Consider the following 24,022-nt stretch of genomic DNA (forward strand, 5'->3'; position numbering starts at 1 on the left):
AAACTGTAAGCATTAGGGCAAATGGATTGAATGGAGCTTGTTGCTCCTCCTCATTTTACTATGTTAAAGAAAAAAAAAAATCATTTTGAATATCAAGACATGGGTCCCATTTTCCTGTCTCAAACTGATGTTCCCTTTCAGCATATTCAACTGTTTTAGAGCCTTTTGTCTCTATCCTTTTTTCCTCTCTTTTTTGTCTAATAAGATGACCTTGGAGTGCCAAAAGTAACACTCATGTAAGAAGCAAATAGTAGGGAACTGAGCAAGAGACTGGACATCAGCTTTTCTTTGCAATCCCAGCCCTTAGCTCCTTACTGTGACACTATTCTGCCCATCCACATGCCAACTACCCTAAAAGTCAACTCTTCTGGGCTTAGGAGGAGCAAAGGATATGTCAGATGTATTTTTCTGTTCTCTGTTGATCAGTGCATCATGAACCCATTCTTGTCAAGGACTAGATCCTTTCTGCAGAGTACAAGGTGGTTTCAGACGACAGAAGAAAGTTAAACCTTCTCCAATAGTTCAGGTTATATTCAGTTGTTGTTGTTGTTTTTTTTTTTATTTCTTGCAATAGGAACAAAGGACATATCAAGCTACTGCTGCATTTCCTAATCAGCAGCCAGAGTGTGTAGGGAAGATCTTCAGACTGTTAGTCCCTTCCTTCCCCGTGTGCCACCTCCCTAAGCATTTCTGGTTTTTGAAGCTTGTCTTTCAATTAGATCACTTCATACCAGCCTTAATCTTCAGCCTTTCTTCTTGGGGAATAGCTACTTAAGGACTGTCACAGTGAATCACATCAAACGCTGACAGGGTGTGTGATCTCCCTTTACCAATGACCTGCAGCAGATGCTCTGGCTCCTCCAGCATCTGTCCTCAGCTTTTGTACTTGCCTGCTTGAAACTACACGAGACTCAAGATTTGACCCAATTCTTATTGCTTTCAATGCGGGTTACAGAGGTCTGATTAGTCTAGAAAATCATATACAACTGTGATCAGCTTTAATTGGAGCTGCCAGAGAACAGGGATCTCTGAGGAGACCAGCAGAAACATCCCTGTGTATCACCATACCAAGCTCACACTTTCCTGTAAGGCCTCTGGGCTAGAAAGGTGATAAGCACTGAATGTCCTTCTGTTTCTTTTTTTTTTTTTAATTTTTATTTTTTAAAAAACTTAGTTCCCCACTAATCCTTTAAGTTTTTAACCATTTAACTTTTTGATGTCCAAATGTGCTTACTTCCCAAGATTATGATTTTTATATCTGACACACAACACCTTGCATATGGAACTGGATTTTGCTCCTATGGAGTATTCTCCATCCTATCTGGTCAAGACCCTGGTCCCTCCTGAACTGAAACAACTATGTCCTGAACCTGAACTCAGTCTTTGCTTATGAGAAATGGCTCGATTTGGCCTCTTTTTTTTCCTCCCCTGAGATAACACATTGGCTTTGGTGCAGTGCTCCTGCTACAGCATGGCCAGTTATTATTCTATAAAATCAAAGCATGATTCACTTGGACTTCCAAGAAAAATGATAGGGATTTTTTCTGAGTAATATGTGGGGACAGGAACTACTACTTTCAACTACAAAAGTATGCCTTGATCATCTATTTCATTCTTATTTTACTCATAAATATTTTTTGTGTGTTTAGAAAGCCATGCCTTTAAAAATGTCTTTTTTTTTCAAACCTTGGAATTAAGAGTCAGTAATGGTCCCTGTTGTTGCAATGGTACATGGGTGTGATAAAACATGTACATTACTGACCAAACAAGTGTTCTGTGCAATCCAATGAAGCAAAGTCCATGCTTACTCCTAAAGAACAAACATTTTCGCTCAGGAAGTCACTTTGCTTTTAAGCTAGAAAATAATGACTGCAATTTAAATCCTCATAGTACAATTGATGTTCATTTAGCTTTACTAAAAGCATTGGGCTTGCTTGGCAGTGAAAATTTCTGCTTTAAAATCTCTCTCAGCTGATAAAGGTCTGTGTATATAAACCCACAGAAAAGTATACAAGCTTTCATATGTGGTAGTTTAACTTTGCTAATGCAAGGACTCCAAAAAAATAACTTCTGGAGCACAATCATGGTAACAAAAAAAACAAGTGGTAATTCAGTTCTGGCTTTTCTGGCCTTTGTGAATCTTTTCATGAAAGCACTACAAATTATGGATTTAAAATGCACAGCAGGCTTATTGTTTCATGGTGTCTCTTTCTCCCGGGTTTGGTTGAAAAACCCAAGGCATAACTAAACATCAGTGTAGAGCTCAGCAAAGGAAGAAGTTAAACTTTCAGAACAGATGGAACTTTTTATGTAATTAGCATTTCAGTGGCTGTATGGGCAGGAGCTACAGCTAGTCAAGGGAAACTGAATCAATATATCCATATGATGCTTTTTCCTACATGACTCCAGGGCAGTATGAAATTTTACCAGCAGCCCGGAATTAATTGAAACAAACAAACACAAAAGCTTACATTTACTTGAAAATAAAGTTTTCTAAACAAAGGTTCTAATCTCTTCTGTACTTTGCTTGTGCAAGAATTACAAATATGTTGCTGTAACAAGGTAACACCCAAAGCAGGGCTGTGCAGATAATGCAGAATATCTCATCTGTTGACTGATCACAGGCACTTTGCTAAGCCAGCTCTCAAGTGTCCAGGCTGACTACTGAAGAGGAGACTCTTAACATTCTCATCAGCACTTGAAACCTTGACTTATCTCCTAATCCTACCAGCAACACATTTCAACAGCCACTTACAATGCACTGCCAGTACCGTGTGAATCATTTCCCACAACACATAGCTGTCTGTCTGGAGCCCACTCCTTCCATTCCCAACAGCACCACTGCACTCATTTGTTATCTGTGATTGCTACACAGCTCCCTGGGATCAGCCAGCTCCCAGCTCTGGGCTCTGCTAGGGTGGACATGGAGGCAGCAGCTCCCCGAGCTTCTCAGGTGATGCTGAAAGTGAACGGCTTCTGTTTGTTAAACAAGGCTAACGCTGAGTGCACGTACTGCAAAGTGCCAAACCTTCAATAATCACCCTCCTTTGCAGGGGATCGACTCCCAAAAGGATTTTTACAGAGCTGCAAGATGAGCAGCTCTTTTTCTGAGCTTTGGTTGTTTTCAGTCTTTCTGTCCCCTTTTTTCTAGAGGAAGGAACAATATAAATATCCAACTTCCAAGTCAGCTCACAGAAAGGGGGCTGCAGAGGGTTGTCACATACTTCCCTTCCCAGTGCTGCCCAGACAATGCATCAGCTGTGTGACAAACAGCCAGTTCTTTTTGATTGCCTTTGCCCAGAACCTACCAGCTACAGAAATGCCAGCTCTGTGGGTGCTGGGAACATGTCCTCTGCTGCAGTTGAAGAACCACAGAGCCAACAAAGCCATCAGGAGACAGCACGGACTGAGCTGGGCTAACATCACCTTCTGCCTGCCGTCCTCTGCTCCTCACAGCTCACTCAGGCAGGCTGCTGGTCTCACACAGGTGCAGCACTCCTGGGGCATCACACAGATTGCTCAACAAGCTGCTCTGTGTCACACATGCATTCCCTTACAGAGAACAAAGGGCATTTGGCTACTTCAGGCATTCTTGCTGGAAGAGCTGGGAGCATCGATTAGAGCAGATTTCACAGTAAGAGCTGCCTGTGTGTGATGGTTCTCAAGATTTTGATTATAAATCCAATGCTCATTCCCCCCCAGAGACCAGTGGGTACCATTTAGAGAAGGCACGGCTGCTGGGGTTATTCACACTCCTACCTCTCCTCCCAGACCAATTCTTTTGACAGGCAGGCTCGTTTTTTGGGGAGAGGAAGAAGTCCAGAGAACAGATCTGCCTGCAGAGCTAGTGCTGGTAAAATTAAGATTTTTGTAATACCTAACACTGACTCCAGAGGCCCTCCCATCCCTCACGACGTAGTCCTACCCTCAGTCTCACTTATACAACTAACAAGGATGCTGTGCTGTTCTGCATAAAAGAACCCTGAAGCAGTACAAGTGTAAATAAAAAGATGGAATGGCAAGAGAAGGCTGGAAAGACACCTTCACTCCAAAGCCACAGTATCACAGAGGGGCAAAAGAAACTTTTTCTCATCCTTACGTAATACCATAATCACAATCAAGATTTCTGTACATTTCTGCTTCACTTTCACTATTGAAAATATCAAGCAACATTTACAGTGTTCAGATTGTACAGACATGTAGCAGTGCCACATAATGCTGACAAGTTTCTTAGTCCAAATAGAGGTCCTCGAAGCAAACAATTTTTGGAAGTGAACTTTTGAATCTCAGTCAAAGGCTACGTGTTTGCTAAGAAGAGAGACAAGTTTATGATAGTTTATGATCACTGCCAACTTGAGAAGCTTGGATTCATCGGTAAACCCAAAGGCAGGAATTAAAATAAAGGGGGAAAGACAACCCTCTTTTTTTAGGTTTAATGAACCAAGTAATAAATTCCCATTCTAAGGCTAATCAGAAGCCACATTTAAGCTCAGGAAAGTCCTCAAGACAAAGAAATACAAATGCTACTAATTAGAAAGAAGTATTTTACTGTTGCCCTAAGCTGCAAAGGGAGCAGTTAGAAATAAGAACAGCCAGAATGTAGATGAAGGCACCAAAGTAAAGAACAAGGAAGAACTGTGGAATGAAAATCCCAGAAATCTTCAGCCTCCTACACTGTCACACATGCAAAGCTGCATTGTTTATCTTTATGCAGAAAGGGCCTTGCCCAGTGATATTTGGGAAATAAGTGCTAGCATAACTATCACTTCCTCCTCCTCCTCCTGCTTCACAGCCACACAAATGAGCTTTATTTAGTAGAACAAATGCAGTTCAGAAAATAAAAAAAATTCCCCGCAAAATCTTATAATTCTCTGTACTACTCCAATATGCACATCCACTCTCACAGCTGCAATCACATCAGTGCTGTGATGTTTGTGCAGCATTCTAAATAATGGGAAGTGAGGAGCTGGATGCTGTTGCAGCCACTAGTGTGCACTGAAACTGAACAAGGAAGTCTAGAAATGACTGTGTTATGGCAACTTCTGCCTTCCAGTATTTAAAGAGAACCTACCAGGCTGTAACCCATGCCAAATCCTTACACATGTACTACGTGCACAGTTACACATGTGCTGGACTCTGTGCCAACGCCTCACCATAATCAGCTCAATGGGTATTTTAGTGTGTTAACTAAACTACAAAGTCAGCTTTGGCAGGGAACAGACCATCTCTCTCAGCCTCATTTGAACTGAGGACATAAGGTTGTGCAGTTAATGACATAAAACCAGCAAGATTAGACCCTGTGACTTTAATCTGGCATTTCCAAACAGAATTTTTCATGTATTGTTTAGGAAATAGTAGAGATTATGCTTTTTTTAAAAAAAAAACATACCTTGAAGAGAGTCACAGTAATTTCGACATTTTCAGGTACAGGCCACACCACCACCCCACGGTATGGGTTCTTGATTCCAGGCTGCCAGCTGTGTGCCTAAAAGAAGAAAAATACCAAGTTGTTTAAAGCCATTATAAAAGTGCTGACTTGACTCCCACAGGACCCAGGGCATGCAGGTAAAAGTAACATATCACTGACTCCAAAAAGATCACATTCTTAAACCCATGACTCTGCTGAATACTTCAAAGGACACAATTGAGAATGACAGTAAGGAAACTCAGACCACTAGCAGACTTTTTCATTGCACTAAAGCTGTTCCTCACAAGGTCCTGAACTCAGCTTTTTTATTACATAGCACAGGCCAGGACACTCAGAACCTTGCAAAAACTAAGGCTGTGAGGTCAGAACTTCTGAAGCAAGCTGAACTTTATTTTGTGTACAACACATAGTGCAGGTTTAATCACATTTACAGACAAATAGAGCAAAAAGTTTTACTTGAGGAAAGAAAAGTGAAAACAATGCTTTATAATGCTACTAAAACATTTAAATGTTTAAGAATTAATATGCAGGGGTACCTACACCTAGAAAAGATAACAAAAAACCCAACATTTAAATAGAGTGAGAACATGTCTACCTTTGAGCATCATTTTGGATTAGTGTATGGCCTGTATTTACATTTTAACAGCAAGTCCTAAAAAACACCATGTGTAAGCATTTCTGCTGTGGTTTGGAATAAGTATGCCTTTTTCCAAGCTCAACCTAATCTATTTTGTGAGCTGTAAGACAAATGAGGGAAGGATGCTGCTGCAGAAGTGACAGCTACAGAGCCAGGGTGTTACTAGATACACGTGGAAGTTTTATCAGGAAAGACTGTACAATCTAATTACTGTTACCTGAAACCAATTAACTTGGCTTTTTTTCTTTCTTTTTTTTTTTTTTTTAAATTCTAGACCATCACTCATTGCAATTTTCTACTCCTTCCAACATTTAGAACTTCAGATTCAGGGTGTCTATTAGGTTAACAGGACCTGTGACTCAGGTTCTCAGGGACCCTAAGGTAACCTGGGCAAGTTTAAGGAAGACTTTGCTGTTACAAAGTTGGAAAGACAAAGCTGGAGAAGCAGGCCCATCCCTATAGAGGCAGCAGCTCTCTGCCAACATATACAGTAGGGAATGCCAAATGTTGCCAGCTCTCCTTTGGTTTTATTACAATTTTTCTTATCTTTGGTGCTCTGCTTGGAACTGCAGCTCCCAAAGATGCCTAATTAGATCAGATTTTTCAGTGAGTGTCTATGCTTTGTGCTTGCAGAGTAGCAACTTGGAGCATCTAAAAAAAGAGAAAAGGGAATTTTAAAATAAGAGCAACTTGAAAGAATCCAATTTCTACTGGTTTTACCCATGAATTTCAGTCTAATCTCATCAGTCTAAAGAGGGCCTAGATGCATTTTCTGAATAACAACACCAAATAACACAAACAAAACTTAGGTATTTCACAAGAAGAAGGTATTTTGTGAGCAGCAAAACACACCACAGTAGATGTCATTACTACCACACACATCAGAGCTTCAGTTTGGGTGTCTCTGTCCCACTGAACCTACAGCCCCCTGCATCACTCCCAGCTTGCCCACAGAGATCTTCAGCAGACACAAGGCCAGGCACAAGCTCATCTGCCATGTCCTCTGGTAGCATCCTGTAAAATCAGTAACTTCTCCTCCACAGGGGCATTCCACCCTCTTTCCAGCCAACGGTTTGCACAAAAATAATTGGAGCTCATGGTGTCTCTGAAACCTGAGCTTTCCTGCTGGTGTGGCCAACACTGACAATTAATGTCAAACTTTTGCTGTCCAAGGTCCAGGCACTGCCAGCCTGCTCAGTTGAGGATCACTTGTACCCCTCTATTAAAAAAAACTTAGAAAATGAGCATTCACTGATGCACTCAACACTTCACTTCAAGCCCTTTATCAGCACTTCCTCCCACCAGGAAAGTCAGCAAGGCACAATAAACACACAGGGATATATATGTTTTTCTGTCACTGAAAGCAACGACCAGAAGACAAGCTGTAACTAATGAGCTTTTAAAGCAAAGCTGTTCTGTGATCATGAATGTTATAAAGTCATCCTCCAGCTTTGAAAAATAAACACTATCACACAAACAGCATGACAGAAAAAGGTAACATCAAAAGGATTGTCTGGGTTGTTGGGAAGGAGAAAGGGAAAGGGGAAAGCAAAGCTGGAGAAACACGGAGAACAAGCAAATGACAGTAATTTAAAATTAAGATGCAGAGTGTTTTTCTAATGCAACATTTCTCATGCCAGGCACCTCTATGCTGCAGCTTTGTCAAGTTACATCTGGCCTACATCAAAAAACCTTTTCAAGTCCCAAATTATAAGCCTTGAATTGGAGCTGGATCAGGCCACCACTGCGGGTGACAAGGACTTGCTGTCAGGGCTCTGCCAAGGCAAGGTGCTGCATCTGCACAGTATATTTCCACCTTAAACCCCTCCTGTAACTCCATTTTCCATTGGGTGGTTGTGCCTTTAGACCCACTTTTTCCTCATTTGCTAGTGGTCTTCACCTGACCTGTCCTGGAAATCAAAGCAAGAGCAGTGAAAGCAGAAGTGACTTCCAGCAGGAGGTGCCTCAGCCACAGCCCTGCCCCAGACTGACTTGCCTCCAGATCTGAGGGATGGGAGCCATGGTCTGGAAAGAGAAGCATTAGTGCTCTGTTGCATTTCAAAGCAAAAGGCAACTCTTCCTTTTTTGTTCCTTTTTTTCTGCCAGTAGAAAATGAGAGGAGACAACATAGCATGAAAGCTCTTTTAAGTCTGGAAATAGGTGCTACAGCAGGGGCTGCTGACCTACCCTATAGAGAGTAGGGCTGGAAATGACATTGCCTGACCTACAGCATTGCCCTAACACAAAACTGATGACTGGGAGAAGAGGAAATCTCTTAAAGAAAGGCCATAGAGATGAGCCTACAGACTTGCACGGACACTTCAGGTTCTCTAGTTTTGAGATTCATTTGCTCTTTAAAACAACAGTTCCAATCCAGGCAGCCAGCTTTGCAATCCACCACCTGTGACGTGAACATCGCTGCCATTTTGCTGTGCATGAACTGGAATGACAGACTTGATACTACATTATTTCAGGAACCTGCCCTTTCAGAAGCTTCATGCCTTTTCTGCTTTCTTCACTACCACCTTGCCTCATTCTGTTGTGCAGGTGATTTCACATTGCTTTTCTGTAAGATACTAGAGCTCACCATAATATTTTGAGCCTGCTGCAAATTATGGAACAGTTTATATTTATGAATAAAAAATATGTTCTTATTGCCAAGCTGTCAATATTGGGTTTTCAAAGCAAAACTCATCTGAAACAGACCTACAATTATTCCTCACCTGCAGCCACAAGACTGGCTTTATTGTGAGCCAGCAAACTGCTGATTTTCTTTTCCTTATAAAATTTTTGCCAGTTGCCTGTGATCAGACCAGCTCTGCTACATGTCAGTGTGGCAGGCTGTTTCAGGGCACAAGAAGCAAGCAGGAGCTCCAGTAGTGCTTAGGCTAGCTCAGCTTGTAAGGATAATCCCTCTTCTTCAGAGTTATCTAGGCAGAACACTTAGAAAAGGAAGAACAAAAAACTCAAGAGGAAGAGCTGACATTAAGCAGCCAGATCCTTCATCTGGTGCCTCCATGCCAGCAGTGTGACTTTGGAACACCAAGGACTTGCTCCATGTGATGCATCCCACCAAAGTCATTTACCATCCAAGACAGCCAGAGATGTACATGGATGTTAATGGACCTACTGGAAAAAGAATGGACTGGAAAAAGCTGCCAATTTCCTCACACCAGAGGAAACCAACAGTTTGTGAATAGCTTCTTCTTGTTCTTCTGTATTCCAGTTCAGTATTACAAAGAGAGACAAATTAAAGACCATACTCCAAGACTACAGCTTGCATCCCCCCCACGATCATCTTGAAATCCCTGTGCTTGGTCCACCAGTTAAAAAGGCTGGGCACCAGAACAACACTCCAGTCACACTCATGCCTTGGGATGCAGTCCAAAAAACCCAGCACGTGCCAAAGAAAGAAGTTCAAAGCCCTGGAAACTCCAGGCAGCCTTTGATCAACACATTGCTGTCAGTGCCCCTTTAGAGCAGACAAGGAAACCAGCAGATTCCCACATGAATGTCTTCAATTCATCCGCACGCACGTGTTACAGCTGTCACTGTGCACATGTGTATTACTGCTAAAAAGCTACAGAAAGACTGCTGAGCCTGGGGGGTGAGCAAAAACTCATCTCCATGACAGATTCTCTAGGACTGGGCTACCTCTTCATACACACATTTATGACATACATGATGAATACATCATGTATTAAATACATGACTCATCGATAGTGTTTATTACTAGAAAAGAAAAACAACCAACCAAATAAAAAAATCAAAGCCCAGACAACTAAAAAAACCTGAATGCAGGATTATTTTTCTCATTGTTTTCTGGGACAACCATCACTACACCTCAGAATGTCACCACAAGTCCACTTCATGGGACTCCTGGAAAAGAGTATTAATGACCTCCAGTTTATAGTCAGGGATGACAATTACAGCATGATCTTGTAACTTGACTAAAAAACTGAGAAGCCCCAAGAGTGGCATTATTCAACTGTGCTGGTCCCAGACAGTCACCAGCACGTCAGGGTCACAACATGCCTTTGGAACTCCAGCCCAGCAAGGACAGGCAGGGCTGGCACTGGGCAATAAAGTAGCCAGAAAAGGCAACAGATTCCCAAGGACAGCAAAACAGGTGACCCTGCTGCTGCATTTATTGATGGCAGAATCTTGGGAAAATGCTGGCCAGTATGTTGTTGTGTACAAGGGATTCCTTTCACTCCTACCCCTTTGCCTCTCTGGGCTCTTGCTTCTACCTGCTCGAGTTCTTTCCCTCTTCTCAGCATTGCTCCTTCTCCTTTGTGCTTAAAACCTGCAAGAGAAGTGCTGAAATCACAGTCAAGGCACCTTCCTTCAGCTTTGATACAAAAAAATCTTTGAAGAATAATTCTGTCAGGCTCTCAGAAGCAAGTGCAAATTTGATTCTTCAGAGGTGTATAATTCAACCATAAGCCTCTGTATGTTCACAGGAATAGTACCTCTATGTACAAACTGAAATTTCTTAGTTCAAAGTCTGGAAATCTGAGAGCATCTCAGTGAAATGAAGGTAAACGTATTTTCAACATGTTTTTCCCTTGCTCTACACTAGAACAAAGACGTTCTTCTGCCACTCAAAAAAAAAAACAAAAAAAACCAGGTCCAAAAGCCCAGGGCACTGAAGAAGGGTTAAACAAGTCCATGGCTACAAGCTGCACCTTTGTATACCACAGATGCTGAACAGCATCTCAATAAAGCTTGAAGAGTGTACCTGATTTTGCAAACAAACATTTGCACCAGCAGACAGGTGACTCCCACCCTCCCCAAGCTGCAAGTTCATTTTGATTCTAGGACTGCACAGTAATTCTGCCAAACCCAGCAAAACTGCAAATCACCATTTAATGTAAACTCCTGGCACACACAGTGGAGATGCCCCACCATACAGAGCCACCTCGTGAAATACATCAAAATTAGACTTGCCCATGGAGAGCAGGTCCCAAAATAGAACTGTAAGTAACTTAAATCTGCATTAAGGTCAGTAACTGCTGGATATATTTATGGTCCTGTATCCATCTACCCATCAGTCTGCTATTTATATGCTCTTTCAAAATGAGTATTTCCTTTTCATTTGCAACACTTTGAAACTTGCTGTAATTAAACAGATCTACAGCTCCTATTCTGTGTTTCCCACAGTAAGAAGAAAAATATTCAGACTCCTGCACATGATGTCTCCTATTATTTCTTTTAATAAAGGGACCACTATAGTTTATTAGGAAAAAGAGTATGTGGAGTAGGAGGCATATCAAAATCAAGGAAACCCACAAAAACAAGGGCTTCAAAGGACATCAAGAACTCAGCTTTCAACTCAATGGCATTTTAAAATTATATCAGTTAGAGCAGGCATAACAGTGCACATCCACAGCTCCATCTTCCAGTTGCACAACGTTTTTGCTTAATACATCTCCTGTACTTTCCCAGTACAAAAGAGACACAGAACTACTAGGGAGCATCTAAAGGACCGTGTTTGTGAGTTTGCAAACTATCTGCTGATGACATCCCTCATTAATCCTAATGATCTGGAAAGTTCAGAGAACATAACCTCCAAAAAAGTCTCCACAACATCTTTACAGTAAGCTAAAACCTCATGCCTCTCTTCCTCCCTCTCAAGAAGCTGAAAAACATGGACAATTATTAATGCTTTGTACTCATTGAACCCAGCGTCCACCAAAAATAAAATAAGAGGAAATATTCATTTGACTTGCTTCCAATAAAGCAATTAGATGAAACGAGTACGTTGAATAAAGTATTTTACTGGCAGGATGACTAAGAGATCAAGAACCTTTATTGATCTACAATTTTTGACCCAAACAGCTCAAGCCACATCAGCTGCCTAAGCTTTAAAATTAACTCTATGCTCTGCCCAGGTTTCAAGGCCACTCAGTCTCTTTCAAAGTACCTTTGTTGGATCTTATGAAAAACAGTAAAGTCAGCCAAAGACTTTTCTGAGTTTCAGGTTTAAATCTGCCAAGAGTTGCTTCTACTACCTGGTGACCAAAAGTGAGGATGTATCATGAAACTTTATGGCCCAACTGAAAAAAACTTCAAGCCCAAAAGGGTGAGCTAATGCCAGAAAATCCCATTGCCTCAGGGAAATGCTGTCATTTGGATCCTATAAAACGACAGGCAGAAACCCATCATTTCATAAAGCCATGCTGGACTTCTGTTACAGCTTCTGTTTCTGAACATATTCTGAACCCCAACAAAGCAGCCATTTATGGACAAATACCTTGTTTTTCACCAAGCTTTTCAGGGCTACAAAGCTTTTGCAAGCACTGCACTTACTGTTTGATACAACTTCTGTCTCTCTGTGCAACAGAAATTTAATGAAACTAATACAGAGAAGTTATCACAGGGTGAGCCACATGAGACATCAGTTACTGACATCAGCACTTACTGCTTAAATACACACCATGCTATAAATTCAAAGGAACTTGAGTTAGTTGAAAGAGGAATAGTCTGACTGGCTTTGCTGAAAAGTATGGAACATGGAGCAGGAACAGGTACCAGACTGGGTTCACACCCTTGTTTAGTCATCAGGTAACACCTTTGGGTTTTCATAACCTGAAGCATGCACAACATTTAGCTGTGCAGTCAGGAACCAGTCTTTATCTAAACCAGCTTAGACTAGTTTATACCTCAAGTTAAAAGACAAAATACAACAAATATGCATGACAAACAAAAGAAGAGGTCAGAAAAAGAGGAGTAGCAGTAAAACATAAACCCAAAGTCTTTCCTGAGCAGGGTAGAAAACTGTGTATCATATTTTCTAAACATTTAAGTTCTTCAACACAATTATTTCAAGGTACCTTCTCTACCATGGATGCCCTCTCTCCACTATTACAGAGCTCTTTGAAACATCATTTTGTATTACATGAATACACACATAAAAAAGAAAAAGAAGCTTAGACCATCTCTTTTTCTTTTTTTTTTAACTGAAGTGTCAAAGAATTATTATAACTCCCAAAATTTCCTCTCTGACAAAATCATTTGCCATAAACCCAATCAGGCTAAGAAGCCACAGCATGGGGAAAGGGAATGAGCAAGTAAGACCCAGTCATCTCAAAGAGGAGAAGAGGACATGCTCCTGGGAAGGGAGGAAAACAGCATGCACTCCTGTCCCTATGAAATATAAACTTTAGTGTTCACACACTGGAGAGACTTCACTGAGCTTCCCATTCCTCAGGCTACCAAATTATTAGTCATGAAACACAAATTGACAGGTTTGACCACAGTGTTTGTAGAAGTGAGTTCTTCTGTACTTGTAGCATTTCAGGTTGTGAAATAGCCTCTTATTCAGGCTTTATCTGCCTATTGCAGGGATGTCAGATTTTTTTATCTTTTTTTTTCATTAGGTTTTTTTTTCAATACACTTCTAGTAAAGAAACCAATTCTCCTTTCAAATTAGGTATAGCAATTAAAAACTGAATTGAACTGATGGTGATACAGTTCTGCTAAACAACCAACCAAAGCTAGTACCAGAGTTAAGGGTTCCCATAAATTAGCACTGACATAACAGCAGTTTACTCTGAACTTCATTGATAAGCTGAGTTGAAAAGAAAAGTCAACAACCAAAATACTTCTCATTTATTTATCTGGCTTCTCCCCACATTCAAAAAAACAGTCCCTCAAACCACTGGCTCTGTCATACAGTTGGGACTTATTAAAGAATCAACTAACCTTAGAGGATTTTCTTCTGCTTCTTCTTGTCCAAACCACCACCAGTTTATCTGGCTGCCTGTTGAAGATAAGGAAAAAATAGCTTAATATACCACAAGACCAATATGCAAACAGTTTATATTAAAGCTCTTGCAACACATAATGACATCCTTAATGGATAACATGCTCTCTTAAAAATAGCTCATCTAAAATCCATTCTCAGCATCAGTCATTTAAGAGGAAAAACCATGTGAGAAAGGTTGTCCTCCAGTCCACACAACGATGTCATCATTGTCCTTCTGTTCTCCTTGCCTGTGGACATTTTCCCAGAGCCAGCAGCATACCTGAGCAGAAGCTCTTCCATGGGACAGAGAACAGGATCCAGACTCCACAAAGACAACTTGGAAACATTCCAGTAGCCAAAATAAACATTAATGAAAATTCTAGCTTGAATTTTTACACAGATATATTGAAAAGTTACTCCTAAGTAGCAAAGAAAGCAGGTAGTTTCACTTTTTCTTAGACAAACTATTATTTTTCTACTTGGACAGCTCAAAGAAGAGGAGAATCAAGTCCTGTATTACTCCTCAAAATCTCCTTTACAACAGATAAATCAGCACTTCCTCAACTTATACTCCAAAGGAAAAAACATACTGCAAGCCAGTGTGGCTCCCCAAGCAATTGTTTCTTTGGTATTTGCAGTGAATGTAGATGGAAACCTCAATAAATGACCCTTCCAGTACAAATTATTTTCTCTTTAAATTTCTTAGGAGTTATTTATTGGTTAATAACTTACCTTTATTATATCTACCTTATTAGTTTTACAGTTGCGTCTGTGTGATTTTTGATACTGACTTAACTTCCAGACTTCCCACCCTCCCCCCATGATACACTTCCCACTGTATGATGACCACACTTCTGGTCCCACTCCCAGACCTATAACCTTCTTGTGCAGACTCCTGACACCATTCCAGCTTTGTTTTCTGGCTGATGACCTGAATTCCATCATGAAGCCCAGCTGTAAATCCACCCACAAATGATTTTCAATGGAGTTCACATCTCCACTTAAAAGTACAAAACCTGCATATGTAACTCTGCCAGGGAAAAAAAAATTGCTAATCAGATTTTTGAGACACCAGTGTAAGAATCCTTGCATTTCTAAAGCCAACAGCAAAACAAATCATAGGGGGGAATAGGTGTAACCAAGAAAAAGTCAAGACACAATACACTGAAATCATGATTAAAATGTGCACCCAAAATCCCCCACACAAATATTCTGAGTAAAGGCAGTGTTCCCACTGCTACTTCATCCCAGGGAGACTACCTACTTAATAACTAACTCTCCAAATGAAACCCCAGCTGGTTTAATAATCATTTTAGGCACTGAAGTGCTGGCCATATTTCCTTTCAGACATACCTTTCCATTGAACTGTTGATCATTTCTGCACATTACAATAAAAACCTCACCCATGATTCACATTCAAACCCCAGCAGAACTAAAGCTCTCCCAAAAAAACGAGCTAAAGGCAGATCCTGTAAATGAAATGAGGGCACAGGCTATTTTTGGTTTGTTTTTTAATTGAAAGTGAAATAATCTGCTGTATTTTAAACTGTAAATTCACTCTTGTGGGTTGTTTAGGTGACTCAAATTGCAGGCTGGGTCTGCCCACAGCTTCTGCAAAATCTTGCTTGGCAATGAGGTCATCCTGTTGGACTTCAAAGATCTTTGCTCACTTGGTGGGGGATTCTCATCTTTGGTTTACACCAGCACCAGCCCATTCACTTTGATGGAAACTGTATTTGTGCCACCAGGGGAAAACAACACACCCTCAAGCAAAGCAGTCCAAACCCATGCCAGCAGCATTTCCCAGTCCTGAAGAACTGCCTCTGCCAGGAATACACAGAATTGCACCAACATGAAGAAGCAAATTAAAGTTTTAATTCAGACTGAGAGGACCAAGCCATGCTGGAGGACAAGCAGGAGCAGCATTTGCTCCCATCACTTCTCTCACCAGTATATTTATTTTGTTAAGTACTGAGCACAATTTGTTCCTTCAGCTTTAAGTATGAGAGAAATCCACAATTCAGAGGTGCTTTACCAAAAACAAACCCAAACTTACAAAAGAAAAAACCCACAAACAACAACAAAACAAAAACAAACAAACAAACAAAAAGGCAGGTCATCACAATATGGAGACAGAAAATTTCACAAAATGGAATGGGATGAGAAGGGAAGAAAATATCCCAAAGGACAAGTGTTCCCACTCTGTACACCACATGCTTCACTGAAACCTAACAAAAAGCACACTAAATTCCTCAGTTTTTCCAAGGGATTTTCTTCAAGGAAGTCACAAATCCAACAATTCTAAAATATCTGCATAGAACTGTTTGACTAACAAAACCAAGAGCAGCCTTTCCTACCACAATCTGTTTACTGCTCTCCTATGCCAATATACTTCTAGAAGAAAAAGTCCAGCTCATATTTTAATTGGCAAATTTGCATTCAAGGTTATTAATGACATCTCAGTGCTAGGAAATGGCCAATATCACATAATGCATATTGCTAATTGAAAGCATTAGGTAGTATTTCCTACTTCAGACTTTTCCCCTCCTTTAACATCATAAACCTCAGCTGTGCATAAGTCAATAATCAAAGCAAATAAAATAATCTCTGAAGCATTAGTCTGGAGACCAGTTTTAGTATCCTTTATAAGTTTACTTATTGAACTTGGATATCATTCCAAATACAAAATCCACAATGATGCAAGCTGAACAAACGCTAATGATCAGCGACTAAAAAAATAATAATTTCCTGTGCTGCACAAATAACAATTCTCATTTCTTTAAACCCACCAGCTTGTAGCCAGTAATTTTTTTCAGCAAAGCCAGTATGCCTAAAGCAAACACACTGCTTAACCTTAAGACAATGGATTTGGGGCAGGGGGAAGAGAACTGGGTTTTAGCTGGGCATTCCTTCTCCCTACTAAGTAATTGCATCAATCTATCAATTCAACACCACTGACCTTTCAGCAGGAGTGTTTAATACTGTACTGGAACCTGCCAGGATTGCCTTGGGGGTGCTGTACATTGCCCACCAAGGCAGCATTGCCAAGGCAGCAGCACTTCCCTTGGGAGGGGGAGCCAAAAGAAGCCACCAGCACTGGGACATCAGGTAGTGCCACTGGGAAGAGCATGGATCTAGCAGCAGGAGTTGAGTGATCCAGCTTGGATCCAAAAGATCTTCTTTCTAAAAACTTACCATAAACCTGTATTTGGTGTTTACTCATTATTGTGTAGGTCCTAAAAAACTATTCCTGAAGAAAGGCAATTCATAGTAGTAAACTTATTTTATTATTTATAAGTGAAACTTAGCAAAAAAGCAGAGAAGACTGATTTCAAAGTCTGAGGCTCAGAAAAAGAGATTCATCTCTGCCCTGCATACTAAACCATTAAAGTGGGATCCAAAATACAGATTTATAAAACACTTCTAATTCAAAACCAAGCCTGCTTTTCCTATCAGATGGAAGCCATGATTCCAGTACATTCTATTTTCCCATTGAAACAACCAATTAAAAAAAAAAAAAAAAGATAAATACTCAAATCAAACATTATTAAAGAATGTAATAAAAACATTCTGCATGCTCGAAAAAACTGTCATCTGATCAGCACCTCATACACTACAAATTTTACCAACTGAAAGAAGGTTGTGCAAGACTCAAGGTCTTCTGTGGGTTGGTTTGACCATTCTAGGAAGTGTTTGGCACAATATTTTGATTACAGAACTCTCCAAACATCATTGTAAAAGAAGGACATGAAAGGCATCAGTCTGCTGTGAACTCTTGTTTTGTAAACCTTTTAGCAGAAGCTGATCACATTACCCAGGATAGATTTCTGCACTAAACTTACTGTTCAATGACAAAAGGCTGTGAAAGATTTGGAGTTAGAATCTGTTGTTGGAAAGAATTACAAATGCACTTGACTTTAATTCAGACCACTGAAGCCAATAGCAAGACCAATGATGAGCAACCTTTTGGTGAAGGGTGGGAAAGCAGGTAACAGGGTTTCTCAGTAGCAAGGTACCACTACATTTCCTAACACTCAATAATTGTTAAATGCCTGAAATGTAGAAGATACCTTTTTTGTATGTACCCCACATGGTACAGCCTCGCATGTTTGTTTTGGCATCAAATTGCCTAGAGTGCTGGGTTTTGCCTTCCCCTCTCCATTTCTTTCTTTTTCAGCTGAGCTGTTTTATTTTTACTATGTTTGATTTGAACTGCATTAATTAGTACAGGCTGCTAAATTACTCTTGTGAAGCAGGCTTAAAAGAGTATAATTAATAAGAGAAGCAGCAGTGTTAGCACAATAGCATGCAGATGCACCTATTGAAGGATAAAAATAATTACTTAAGGACTAATGTCAAAGTACTTCTGATAAGAATTTTTTTTTAAATAACCTTTTGTCCCTTCTGCATTGTGCATCCCAGCATGCCATGCAGGATTTCTGTGAGGGACCAATCCTCCTGCCCCACCAGCACACAGCTTTCTACATGACTGCTGAAATGCCAGCAAGGCTCTCTAATGGTCTCTTAAAAATAAATGTGGTTGGTTCCATACCACCATTAATTTGGGATGAATGTTGCTTTTCCTCATTTTACAGCTAATTACTCTGAAAAGCATTCTTTGCAGTGCAGTCTTCTGCCCTAGGTCCTGCACTATTGCCATGCATTACCATTAGCCAAAGAACTAATCAGGCCAAGGACTTTCGTGAGCCTTGTACTGAAATTTTTTCCCCCCCAGAATTTCCTGTCCCTCACGATCAACGAAATCTCACAGCTGCCTACAGCTGCAGGAAGTGCAGTTAAATACTGCCAATGCTTTAAACAGGCCCAAAGACACTGTAGGAATGATGTCATGCATTGATGCATTTGCCAAATGAGCCCTCTTGCTGAGTGCAGGTACAGCACTGATTGGAAAAGAATAAAATAAATAAATAAGAATAAAATGCAGTGCAGGTAAAACCCTTCTGAGATAATTATAAGACGAAGTACATTACAAGAGAAAGTTGTGCATTTCAGGAAGGAGTTTGGGGTCTTCTTCTCCCCCTCCCCTTAACTTTCATGGTGGAAGTTGAGGACTGTGCCATCCCACAGAGTTATGTCTAACTCTTGGAGCATTCTTCCCATGCAGCTTATGCTTATGTGGACTATGCATCAAGCCCCTAAAATAAGGCAAAGTTTGTTCTTCCATCATAAAAACCATTCAGTAGCTTTAGCAAGCCTGGGAAATTTCAAAAGAGGAGTCATTAAAACAGGGAAAGCAAGAGGATGTCACAGCTGAGATCCATCCAACTCTACATCTTCACTTTCTAACACAGAAAATTCTTCCATGTCTTCCCACCAGAGGTCCCTACAGATTTTTTTTCAAGACTACGCAAGCCCGTGAAAGACCAGAATTCCCCCAGAAGTTTAGATTTTTTTTATATATATCTGCTGCTAAACAGACTGGCCTCTACAAGACCTACATCTCAAGATTATGCTGTGCTTTTCAAAAGAAGCTCTAATCTGGCTTTTCTTGGTTTATACAAAATAGGGAAAAAGCAAGACACTGACCTATTTTCTAGTGCAGTCAGACCTACTGAATCTGCACAGCATCTATTTGCAAGGCTGAGAGTGGAATGTGTAGTATGTACTGCTGATTACTTGATTTTCTCAAACCAAACACAAATGAAGTTTCCAGGATAAGCCAAATTAAACAAAACCCAAGCTCATCTATTATTCAGGGGGAAAAAAAAAAGTGACAGGGGCAGATTTTACTTCATTTTTCAAAGAGTTATTGCAGAAAAAAAAAAAATAATTCTGCAGAGCTATTTAGCAAAGTATTGTCCTAAAGCTTTTTGCAACAGAATTTTACATTGCAGGATACACAAACCGACCCTAACCTTCAGAAGTTGTGCTCTTTACCATCCTTCTGGCAGTAGCACAAAGATGCCTTGACCAGCCCCTGAATTTTAGGTCCCATCCAGATGTTCTCCACGTGGAAGCTTTCTTTGCCTGGTCCAGTTTAGCCCCCCCCCCCCGCTGTCACCAGGAAGGGCTGAGTACTGCATAGGATGGGCCACCTAAATTCCTTATCTCACTCCTGCATAATCACAGACACTGCCCTTAGGCAGACATTTACTCCGGCAATGCTCAGTCCACTCTTGGCACCAGAGCTCACAAACACCACCCAGCGCCCTATGACAAACGATGCCTACAAAAAAAAAAAAAAAAAAATATAAAAATGAAAATCCAGGAGCTGCTTCAGGAAAGCTTTCTTGTCATACCAGCCTCCCCAGTTAGTTTTGTTCAGGCTGACTGGCAGAGAGGGGCACAGCCTAACAGGGTCATTCACACAAACCTTGAATGGAAAGTGTTGCTTTACAGTGGAAAGTTCACAGAAAGGAGATGCTATGAGCCGGATCTTTTTTCAGATGCCCGATTTCCCTTTTTGTGCTCTTTTAACAGAATATTTAGTCTACATTTTAACAATTTAAAAAAGTTTTTTTTTTCAAATCAAAATTTTAAAATAAATAAATAAATAAATAAAAGGGTTTCTGTTTCAAGTATGTAGGTTGCTCCTCTTGAGCAGAGCAGAACAGGAACTACACAAACCTGCCTGCACAGTCCTGCTGTGAACCCTGCTGGACTCCCTGTGCTGATCCCCTTCCCTGCGGAGCTGGGGCCGGACAACTGCCAAGTGAATAAACACAAAATAGTCAGAAAATAAAAGAAAAAACAAACAAACAAACAAGAAAAAAAAAAAACAAACCTTATTTCACCTTAGGCATAAGGCTGCATTTCAAAGCTGGCCTGAGGAGGTGAGACAATAAAACACATCAGTAACAAGAATCCAGAAACAATTTTAGCAAACTGAGCAAGGAACTTTGATTTCAAATTCCATCTCCTGTCCTCACTGAGTATACAAGCATCCAGAAAATCTCAAGGCAGATGCTGAGTAGCATCAAGACTCCCTTTGATTTTAGTCCTACTCATAACCCTACCTATAGACCAAAAGTAATTTTGCATGACTGAGGATGCCCAGCTGTGTGTTATCCCTTCTTACTTTGAAGCACTAAAGTGCAATTGTTAGGTGCATTTTCCTGACAAAAAGTATTTTTAAAAAATAACTAAAATAAAACCCTTTGACTGACAAATGCTGCCTGAAACCTAGTTACAAGCTCATAAGCTACACCTTTCTGTACTAAAAAACATGCAAAAGACTTTTTGGCACACTGTTGTCAGTTTTAATCAGATCCTATGCCCTTCTGCATAATTTATTTCTGTGTCAAATAGCATTTAAACACAAGACTTTACTGGTTTGCACTCTACAAAAAAACAGAGATTAGAAATTATTTTTCCATCATTCCTTCAGAACATAAAATTTTATCTTGCACGAAAACCACAGTTTCAGGATCAACTCTTCACAGCAGACACCTCCTTCTCTAATTTGCCTAAAATATTGAAGAAATTCTGCACAGCCTACCATAAGTGATTAAATAAAAGGATGATCTTTGCTGTTCTTACTGCCTGATCAAGTTTGACATTTACACACAGATACATGAACAAAAGTTTATACTCCTGTTCCACAGAAATTCCAATGTCCACATTAGAACTTGGACAAAACAAGTTTCAAAAGCTACAGTGCATTAATGCCTCCATCCTCCTCCTGTGCTTGCTATCCATGGACACATCCCAAGGAAGATTACAGTTCTGCAAAAGCAGGAGCAAAATCTGGCAGTACGTGTCTTTTAAAGCTCCCTTCCAAACCAACAGCACCAGGGTTTTTGGGCTTTTTTTATTACTTAAGAGCATGTTTCAGATTACACAAAGCAACTTCTACCATTGAAGACGCACAGAAATTGTGAACATTGTGAACTGCCTCTGAGTGGGCAGCATGGGTGGAGTGGTACCAGTTCACAGAGCTGGTCTGGAAGAGAAAATTCCTACCACCATCTCAGGTGCCCAGATTAAGGAACTGAGGTGACCTAGGAGAAAAGAAAAAAAAAAAAAAAAAAAAAAAAGGCTGATACCTACAAAAACCAAATGAGTACTCAGACACACAGCAGTCTGCCTCTGATACTTGTGAGGTTGAAAAGCTTGAATAAATGCTTGAAGAGATAATGACAGCACAAACTCTGGAGTTACACAGGACCCCACAGAAGACTGTAGCCAAACACAAGCATTCAGTAGGCTGAGGGGCAGATTTCTGGTATGCTGTGTCCATGCCACAGGAGCAGTGTGAAAGGGCTGGTGTGATACAATTTCGTATTTGGTTTTCCAAATGATCACTCCACTGAGCCCTAAATTAATCCATATTTATTTTGAGACATAGGCACTCCTGGCTTATGCTGAGTGAGCTCCCCAATTAAAGCTTCTTCATCGGTCAGCAGCCTCCTTTTGCTTTTGCAAATTAATATCACAAAGGGGGGGGGGGGGGGGGGGGGCGGAAGGGAGGGCTGGAGAGGGCCTAGGGAAATCATAGCATGCTGTGCTAGTTCCTTTCCCCTGTTGCTGCTCAGGAGACAAGACTTGGCAAATATTGTCAGGTGCTCCTGGCCATAGCCACAAGAGACATGGCATCAAGCAGTATGACCCCACTTCCGGGGAAGAAAGGTGCTGAAGGATGAGATTCTCTGCCCTGATTCTGGCATCCCCTTGCCTGTACAACCAAAGAGGAACTGAATCACCTTCTTTCAGCAAAGCACCCAGTTCCTGGGAGGAACAGTCCTGGAAGCAACACATCTTTCTGCCACCCTCCAGGGTCACAAAACCAGAACATTTCACCAACTGGAATAATGCACCTGCTACTGCAAATCTCTGAAGCAGGCACAGCCTCAAAACACCACAGAGAAAGACAAGAACCTTGCACTGAAACTTGGGTCCCAACCAAAGTCACACATTTACACACCAAGCAAAACAAAAAAACAAACAACAAAAATAAAATAAAATAACAGCCTCAACTGACCTCATCTACTCCAAGCTTAGTGAGACTGTCAAAATGTAAAAATTGACAATGAGCCAATGCAGCAAATTTAGCAGCAGTAAGCTATATGTAGATGGTTGTCAACATCAAAGCTATGATTTTCTTGCATGTTAATGAAAAAATTACTAGATTTACAAGATTTTTGTATGTGGTTTCCAAGGAACTAGAAACTGCCATGATCATTTCCCATGAGATGCCCCATTTCATGTAGGTGATCTTTCAAGAGCTGCTTTAAGATGGAGGTATGGAATAAGAAGTAAAATTATTCCATCAGTATTTGCAGCTAAATAATTGTTCCAAAGACTGTAAAATTAGAATGATTCTTCCTCTTCTAGCTCAATCTGTTTAAATAAGCTGTTACACTGCTTCAAAGCTGCCTCCTGGAACAAAAGTTGCCATTTCTGATTACAGAAGTCAGTCTCAAAATCAACAGAGATTATTTCCATTTACATTTACAGCTCAACAGTTCTTTGTACACCCAAAATCAAAAAATCCGTATAGTGTTTAGGAAGTAAAAACTGACCAAGCCTTTTAATTAATGCCCTCAAAGTAACACCCATGGCTTATATACAGCAGCAAGTATTGGCTAAGAAATAAAGCATGTTTACTCATGGATACTTCAGACAAAGCAAAACCTCCTCCCAACATTAGGGGCTTGATATGGTAAAAAATAAACCAAAAACAAAAATGGAAAGAATGGAAAAAAACTAAAACAAACAAAACCACAAAAACCCAAACGAACAAACAAAACTAGCCTAACTGAAATACCTTTGTTTCTATTTTGAAATTAAAAAAAAACAAACCTTACAGCTTTTAAAAACTGGAAAGTTTTTTAAATACAAACTTTATACTTTGCAAATACAGCTGATGAAACACTGCTGTTCCAAGATCCAAAAACCACCTAAGAACAGCAATAATTAAGGACCTAGACAGACTTTGCCAATAACTGCTGCTTGTCAGATGCCTAGCAGCACTTTGAACTGGATTTTAACTATTCATTTCAAGACCAGCTAAACTGGAAAGCAACAGCATGTTTATTCTGACTGCTTTTATTATGGTTTTCAGTTAAAAAAGCAAACCTACAGTACCTACATTATAGCTAAATTCATGCTGATGCTGAAAACATACAAAGAAATAGTACCTTTCAGCCAGACAGGTTCTTCTGTTGGTATTTTTAAAGACAATCTTCCTATAAAATATTTTTTTTTGTTACAACTAGCTTTCACTCAAGCCACCAACAGAGCCTGG

General features: G+C 40.4%; 1 protein-coding gene across 1 annotated transcript in view; it reads right to left on the reverse strand.

Moving 5' to 3' along the window:
- The window catches only part of EHBP1 (EH domain binding protein 1), a 206,204-nt gene that overhangs the window by 164,288 nt on the left and 17,894 nt on the right, over positions 1-24,022 (reverse strand). Inside the window, exons 3-4 of the mRNA XM_062490659.1 lie at positions 13,773-13,830; positions 5,390-5,485 (exon numbers count right to left, since the gene is read on the reverse strand). Coding sequence (XP_062346643.1) covers positions 5,390-5,485; positions 13,773-13,830 — 154 coding nt within the window. The remainder of the gene's footprint in view (positions 1-5,389; positions 5,486-13,772; positions 13,831-24,022) is intronic.

This window comes from Cinclus cinclus, chromosome 3 (assembly GCF_963662255.1).
Source record: "Cinclus cinclus chromosome 3, bCinCin1.1, whole genome shotgun sequence".
NCBI classification, from domain to species: domain Eukaryota; kingdom Metazoa; phylum Chordata; class Aves; order Passeriformes; family Cinclidae; genus Cinclus; species Cinclus cinclus.